This window comes from Orycteropus afer, unplaced genomic scaffold (assembly GCF_000298275.1).
Source record: "Orycteropus afer afer isolate SDZICR_OR568_19922 unplaced genomic scaffold, OryAfe1.0 scaffold00156, whole genome shotgun sequence".
Lineage (NCBI taxonomy): Eukaryota > Metazoa > Chordata > Mammalia > Tubulidentata > Orycteropodidae > Orycteropus > Orycteropus afer.
The window spans coordinates 1,751,549-1,759,949 of NW_006921743.1; the positions used below are offsets into that span (position 1 = coordinate 1,751,549).

Genomic DNA, 8,401 nt, shown 5'->3' on the forward strand with positions numbered 1-8,401 from the left:
GTGTTGTACCATAAAAGCCTTGAGCATTCCTTTTAAAGTGTTCTTTCACTTTTCTCTTTGTTCAGGCTGCATGTTTCCTATTAGAAGATATCCACCCACACCCGGTAGGGAAGCCTAGAAAGGAGGCTTTTAACGCACCCCTCCCCGCCGGTGCCCAGCCCTGCTCTCCTCAGGGAGGACGGCGCGGCGCGCGGCCGGCCAATCAGAACAAGTTTGGCCCTTTGCAGGCGCCGTCCGTTCACTAGGAGGCGCTCGGCAGCCAGCGGCTCCGCGCTGTCGCGGGCCGGGCGGTTGGCCGGCAGCGGCAGAGGCTCATGGCCATGGAGTGGGGTTTGGAGTCGGCGGCCGTGAGGCGGCACCGCGTTGGAGCCGAGCGTCGGGAGGACCCGGCGGCGGCAGCGCTGCAGCCTGAGAGGGAGGCCCCGACGCCGGGGCCCCAGGTGGCCACGGGCGGCGGCGGCGGCGCGAGGACGCGGAAGCGGAGCCCCGGCGGCGGCGCGGGGACTGGGTTGTCCGAGGCGCGCGCCGCGCTGGGGCTCGCGCTCTATCTGCTCGCGCTGCGGGCGCTTGTGCAGCTCTCGCTGCAGCAGCTCATGCTGTGCGGAGCCTTGGGGAGTCACGAGGAGTTCGACGCGCGCCAAGCCAGGTACTGGCCCGCCCGGCCTTGCTCGCGCCGCACTGTGCAGTGCCTTGCGCCACCGCTGGGGCTCGAGGGCTGCCTGGTCTCACGTGGGGTGGAGTGGCCCTGCACGTCTCTCTGCGGATCCCCAACTACCTAGACGTGGGGCTTGAGTGGCCCCCTGTTAACTCGTGCGGATTGAGGGTAGCGGGATGGGTTGTGCGTGCCTGCTTCTCCATCCCTTCTGCCATGTCTGCGGATGGCTGGGTATTGAGCGTCCTCCCATTTTCGGGAGTAACGTCCAGTTTTTACCTTGGCGAGGTCTCATGCTTTCCAAATAGATTGAAAGAGAGTGATATTTGTATACCTAGACTTTTATGAATTTGCTTTTGGGAGTTGTTGGAAGGAGATACAGTTCAGTAGTCTTTAATTTTTTTTGACTGTCTCAGCCAAATGTGATGTTGTGCCATTTCTCTGGAGGACCTCCAACTCAAAATTTGCACACATTTTCAGAAGTTCTTAGATCCCTCAAGTTTGTCCTTTGTCTCTGGGTTAGTAGCTGTGAAAGGTTTGACTTTTTATTAGGAAAAAAAGAGATAAAATCTTTTAAGTATGTTGTTATGTGCCGACGAGTTGGCCCCGACTCCTAGCGACCCCTCCTTGGGTTTCCGAGGCGGTATCATTACAGAAGTAGATTGCCCAATCTTCCTTCTGAGGAGTGGCTGGTGGTTTTAAGTATGTTAGGAAAGGTGATTAAGCTACAGATACTGTAACCTGAGTGTCGCAAAGCTTTTACAATTATAAGCTTACAGTTATATAGCAGAAAATTTACTTCAACAGCCATTGCAATTTTTAAAGTTTCCCTTTGAATACAAAGTGCCGAAAGTTTATTTTCTTCAGGACTTTATGGAACATAGCCTTTCTCCCTTTTTTTTACCCACTTGGAATGCAGTGAAAAGACTGGGGGGGTGGGGGACGGTGGACGGGACCACGAAACAAAAAGTGTTTGTTTGCATTTGGAGTAGAGTTCTTTTTGGCTTGAATTAAAGTTTTTAGGACTTGTGTGCACACAGCAGGGACTGGGTTAGTTTTACAATCAGAAGTTTTTCTTTCTGTATTTAATCTCTTAATTATGTTGTGCTCATTGTCTTTTGCTAGGGATACATGCGATACAAAGAATTAGTGAATCAATAACCTTCTTGCATGCAGCATAATGTAATTGTATTCTGACCTGTCTAGCCTTCAGCAGTCACAAATTTTGAATACCATCTTTAGTTTTTGTATTGGTTTGATTTGGTGACTGGGATATGTTGAAAGTAGGTGGGTAGAGAAAACTCTGAAGGCTTCATTTTCTGGGAGACACAATGAAAGGTAGTTTTCACAGGTTGCCTGGCATAATAAAAGGCAGCCTTCATATGTATGAAGATTTCTGTGTGGCACAATTCCACAGTACCATAGAAGAAAGAGTTTGATGATCTGCTTCGGTGACAAGGACAAACCAAACCAAACTCACTGCCATCAAGTTGATTCCAACTCATAGTGACCCCCGTAGGGTTTCCGAGGTGGTAAATCTTTATGGAAGTAGATTGTCCGGTAAGGAAAACCCTATGAAGCAGTTCTGCTCTAACACATGGGGTCACCATAAGTCAGAATCAACTTGTTGACAACAGGTTTGGGTGCCCCTCCCCAATTTTTTAATATATGAGAAGTCAGAAGGATACACTTTTCTAGCGGGAGGGGAGAGCACAGGAAAAAAGTTACTCTGTGCTAGATGTTCGTTTTAAGCTTAGCTAAGCCTATCATCTTTCTTCTGGTCACACTCAGGGATTATCTTGAACATATAACATCCATTGGTCCCAGGACTACAGGAAGTCCCGAGAATGAAGTTCTGACAGTGCGCTATCTTTTGGAGCAGATTAAGCTGATTGAAGATCAAAGCAATAGCATCCACAAGATTGCAGTGGATGTGCAAAGGCCCACAGGCTCCTTTAGCATCGACTTCTTGGGAGGTTTCACAAGCTATTATGACAACATCACCAACGTTGTGGTGAAGCTGGAACCCAGAGGGGGAGCCCAGCATGCTGTCCTGGCGAACTGTCATTTTGACTCAGTGCCAAATTCACCAGGTATGCACCCATTGCTTTCATCATTTTGAAATCATTACAGCCCAGAGAGTTTTAACACCCATGTTAGTTGGGGGGTACCATTTTATTAGACAGTTTTCTTTTTATCTTGTTGACAGGCAAGGTAGCTAAAATACTATCAATTAGTTTAGGACCTAACCTTGCAGTACTCTCTCAAGTGCTTTAATTTTTTATTATTATTATTTTTAAAACATTAGCACCAGCAGCCTGTTGTTTGGCAGAGTGAAACAGCCTTATCAGTGTTAGCTGACAGTGTATATTCTTGTGACCTGCATTAGGTGCTGCCACTTCACGTGCTTTCTCGGATAGGTGGTACTTTATGGATAACAAGAGAAAAGATAATCATTACCCTCAAGAAATGGGTATCTCTCCTGACAGTTTCTGTTGACCTGTAAAGTGAGAATTTTGGTCCATTGGGGTTGCCATACTGTTAGAATACCTCATTTACTTTGAAAATACTTTGGCTAAATAGAAGACTTAATGCTTAGGACAGTACCTGACAAAATAAATACTTGCTTCTCAGAAAAATGTTCTCAGTAGTTAAAGAGATTGCTAATAGAGGAGAGTAGACAATAGTGGAATTATGCAGCATTTTAGAACACTGCAAGCCCTGAGATGGTATCTGGTTCAGCCCTCTCATTTGACCCAGAAGTAAACTTTGCTGATTACCACTGATCAGAGACAGAACTGGAACCAGATACTGGGTTTCCGGCCAGTCAGTCTTTTAGCTACATTTGAAAGGACAGAGTTTTAGGGTGTAGTTGTTAGAGGGTATGCTCCCTTAGGCAAATTAACTTAACCTGAGTTTCTCATCTATAAAATGGGGATAATCCTGGCTTTGAGGAGTAAATGAGGATTAAAACTAGAACAGTGCCTGGTGCCAAAAATCATACACATATACATAGTTTACTATTAACTTTTATTTAATATTAATACTTCTGAATTATTTGGACTTAAAGCAAGCTCAATATGAACATCTGAATTCATATAAAATGTACAGGAACATTTTTTATTTGACAAAATGATGCATAATAAGATATCTTTAATTAAGAAGCTTGCCAGTTGTCTTTATAATGTAACTTGCTTTTTCAAAAATCATTGTATACACCCATAAGTCAGAAATACCTTCATGTGTGCTGGGGAAACTGGTAGTCTTTTCAAAGTAGCAATGAATTAAGTGTCACCGTTTAATTTCTGGGAAGAGACAAACACCACTGTTACTTAAGAGCATTATAGAAGAAAGATGTGTCTACACACATCAGAAAAAAACAATGCGAAATCTTGCACATTGCGTATATGAAGTCTGAAAATTAAAGGATGACATTTTTATGTGCCATTTGAGCTCATTTTTAACAAACTAAAATTTTGTTAGAATAAACCATATCAACAATGCCAAGGAAATTCCTGATAATAATAAATTGTTAAAAACAGAGTCTCACACATTCATCAGATGTGTACTATCACCTTTTAGTAGATGAGCTAATTGAAATTTGAGGCTTTTTTTTGAAGTTCTCAGCAAAGTATCCAGAACTCTAGGAACTGATACCAGTTAGAAGTAGTGTTACCCAAAGAAAAGCCTTAAATGTCTTCCTTGCTTGGCTATGTGGTTCCAGGTTGTTGGTAGAAGAGACTTTGCATTATTTTGGGAGTGAATTCAATTTCTGGGTTAATTCTCATTGGAAAGGATGTCAGTTAGTCACTCATCCCTTATAGATACTGTCCTCTAACGTTCCTTCTGTATCTGTTTCTAAGACACCAGACCCATTAAGATAAGGAAAGAGAAATGGATAGTTTAACTTTTTAATCTTGTTTATATAGATCTATACCTTTAATTTTTCCTTGTGTCTTGCCCTTAATTTATAACATTTTCTTTAACAGAAAAATATTAGAATTTGCTTTTTATTTTAAAGTCATGGTCTCAAAGGAAAACAAAGCAAAACAAAAATTTGGTTTCTGGAAGGTGACAGTTTTTACTCTTAGGTATGCATACTTCCTGTTTGATAGTAATTAGAAAAGTATTATTTTGTTTCATGTTGATTAAAATTTAATCCACTAATCGCAACAAAGACAAGTCTGGAATTGAATAGCCCAAGCAAGCATTTAACTGGCTATAGAGCCTTCCTTAGGTTTTTAGGGGGAAGGAGAAAGGACCACATCTGTATGTTCTCTTGTGCAGTCCTCACAACAGACCTGTGAGGTTGATACTGTGGGCCTGCCTTCTAGATCAGGAAATGTCTAGAAGTGTGTCAGAACATTAAAGTGATAGAACTAGAATTTACTTCAAGTCTTTTTTACTTGAGGGCCCACACTAAATTCAGTGTCTCCAAGTGTGTACTCAGAACTGCTATTGCCTAGGCTATTACTGGGCTTGTTTACTTTGATGACTCTACACTTTTTATTATGGAAAATGTTACATATGTACAAAAGCAGAGATGATTGTTTAAAGAACTTTAATGTACCTCTCACCTAGCTTCAGTAGTTACCAACTGATGTCTGATCATGTTTCTTTTCTACTTCACCCCCTCTGCCCTTTGATTATTTTCAAGCAAATCTCAGCTATATCTGTTCTTCTATAAATATTTCAGTTTATAGAGCTCAAAGATAAGGACGCTTTTTCTTGACATGCTCATATTACCATTAATCTCACCTAAAAAACCTAATAGTACTTCTTCAATAGCATCAAATATCCTGTCATTTCCTTTAACTCCCTCTTTTAGTACTTTTGGGAGCTCTGGTAGCACAGTGCCTAAAGCATTTGACTGCTAACCAGAAGGCTGGCGGTTCAAACCCACCAGCCACTCCTTGGAAGGAAGGTTGGGCAATCTACTTCCATAGAGATACTGCCTCGGAAACCCAAGGAGGGGTCGCTGTGAGTCAGGTCTGACTCAAAGGCACATAACAACAACAACAACAGCAACATAGTGCTTTTAAAAATCAAGGTACTACAGTCATCTTTACAATCACTTTCAGTGTATGAAGTTTCTGAAATCAAGGAAAGGTGAAGTGATATGACTAACTCCTCTACCTTATCACTGCTGGGACCAGGGTTACTGCTTAGGCCATTTTCCCCTTCCCTGTGTCTAACTAGATTAGGTCTTTTCTTTTCTTTGTACTTTTTAATCACATGATCTAGATGAAACCTTAAAAAACACTATGCTATCCAAACTCTGTAGATACAGAATGATCTGCAGCTTTTATGATGTTGGCAGGAAAACAAGCAGGAATGGAGGAGACAATGGCAGCAATAGGAAGCTGTGAACACAAAGTGAGAAAATTATAGAGGATGTAGAATAAGGATCAGGAAAGGGGCACATTGTCTTGGGTTGCAGAGAACGTCAGTTTTCGGTACTATTTTAGGTGCCACCTGGTTGATGTATTGCGCAAATATTAACTAAGTGAGTACCATGGGCCAGGCATAATTCTAGGCATTAAGAATATATCAACAGGCAAAGCAGATAAAGACCTCTTTGCTCTCAGAGCTTACTGTTGGTAGTTTTTCAGCTGATGTGGTAATGCAGAAGATACAATTCCTAGCCATGAGGGTTCACACTGTAAAGGCTTTAAAATCTGAGCAGCAAATCTGTTTTTGTAATTTAAAGGTGCCAGTGACGATGCTGTCAGCTGTTCAGTGATGCTGGAAGTCCTCCGTGTCTTGTCAACATCTTCTGAAGCCCTTCATCATGCTGTCATATTCCTCTTTAATGGTGCTGAGGAAAACGTCTTGCAAGTGAGAATTTACTGGTTTAAATACGAGGCTTGAATAATAACGATAATGAGAGTGATAATAGTACTAATAATAGCTAATACTGATGCATTTTGATTAGTCATTTGAGTAGCATCCTACAGTGATAATGCAAAAGACATATTGTACTTGGCTGTACTTTAAAAAATCCATAGCTGCTTACATAGGTATGTTCAATATTTGAAAATCTCAACTCAGAACTGATAGTCTTGGCAATGTTTGGTTTATAAAAGGGCTTTCTGATGACATAATTACTCATCTCGGTTTTTTTGAAGCTCAAGTTTGAGATGATTTGAGGCAAGCTTACAGCTTGAATGCCCAGCCATATGAATCTTCCCTTGTGTTTTTTCTTCTCTTGCTCTCTTTTGCCCTTTCTTTCACATAGCTTCACACCAAGAACATTGTTTGGCGCCACTCATGGTGACTTTCCACTCAGCATACTGCACATAGCCATTCTGCATATAGAAACAGAATATATCTTTAGACACTGCTTTTTTTTTGGGGGGAGTGGTTATTTCGTTTTCTTATTCTCCACGTCGTCAAGAGAGCTGATCTGTCCTTAAAATAAGCAAAATAGGGACTGATAATTTAAGACGGTTTAACCTGTATTTCTTTCCTTTCCTTCTTAATTAGGCCAGCCATGGTTTCATTACTCAGCACTCCTGGGCCAGTTTGATTCGTGCATTTATTAACCTGGAGGCAGCAGGTGTAGGAGGGAAAGAACTTGTGTTTCAAACAGGTATGTAAGCCTGTGTATTGTATATCTTAATGCTATTCTTGTTTTTATAAAAGTGGAAATTCTTTGAACTTAAGTAACCTCTCTAATGAAATGAACATTCTTTTTGAAGCTTGAAAAATGGTTTTAGATTGCTTTTGTGAAGATTTTTCACCAAAATAATAACATTAATAGCACCTAACTCTATATATGGGAGCTCTGGTAGCATAGTGCCTAAGGCATTTGACTGCTAACCAGAAGGCTTAGTGGGTTCAAACCCTCTAGCCACTCTTCGGAAGGAAGGTTGGGCAATTTGCTTCTGTAGTTGCTTGAACAATTTCTCTTAGAAAGATCAGCTCCCCATGAGGTGGAGGTCAAAGATGTCCCAAATGTCCAAACTACCATGCCACTCCATCATTTCAGACATCAACCCCTCCTCCTCCTCCCAGTAATTTCCCCAGTCTTAGGGTTCTGAATTTCGCTGTAACGCCTCACAGAACTCACAGACACCCAAGGGTTCGTCTCACGTAGTGGTGGTGGAGGCTGGCAGGCTGGCGAGTCCCAGGTCCGTGAGTAGGTCTGGCGGATCCTCCCAACTCTCGGGGTTTGACAAACCTCGATCAGATCAGATGACAGCTGCTGTCCCAAATCCAGGGGTGAGATGAGGATGATCCAGGAAACAAAACCGGAACAAGAGGAGAGAGAATCTTCCCAGGAGATTCGGTATACCCTCAGGGAAGCTAAGGGTGGTGATTTGAATTATACCCTCCAGCAAGGCAGGACTCAAGATACATTCCACCTGTGTTGCCCCAACAGAATTAACCTAAATCCCATTACAGAGTCGATTGCCAGTCATTATAGGGAATGACTACTACCAGCTACCCAGCCAAGTTGATACCTGACCTTAACTACCACAGCACCCCAAACAGGCATGGATAATGGGATTTACAAAACACCACAGAATAGAGGACAATGGCTAGAAGGGCCACATCAAGCAATTCACTGCATTGCACCCCCTGGCTCTTCTAGCCATTAGGCACCCCCCGGCTCTTCTAGCCATTAGCCTTTTCATAGTTGAAAGATTAATTTGCCCCTCCCAATCATATTACCAGTCCCAAGGTCATTAACAATTAGTCCCTCAGCAAGGCAAAGAGTCCTAAGGGTGAGATTATTCAGATACC

At 42.4% G+C, this 8,401-nt stretch overlaps 1 protein-coding gene across 1 annotated transcript in view; it reads left to right on the forward strand.

Annotated features, from left to right (window-relative positions):
* Window positions 1-320: 320 nt before the first annotated feature.
* Window positions 321-8,401, forward strand: part of ERMP1 (endoplasmic reticulum metallopeptidase 1) — a 70,290-nt gene continuing 62,209 nt past the window's right edge. Inside the window, exons 1-4 of the mRNA XM_007946325.2 lie at window positions 321-646; window positions 2,444-2,745; window positions 6,363-6,490; window positions 7,139-7,244. Coding sequence (XP_007944516.2) covers window positions 321-646; window positions 2,444-2,745; window positions 6,363-6,490; window positions 7,139-7,244 — 862 coding nt within the window. The remainder of the gene's footprint in view (window positions 647-2,443; window positions 2,746-6,362; window positions 6,491-7,138; window positions 7,245-8,401) is intronic.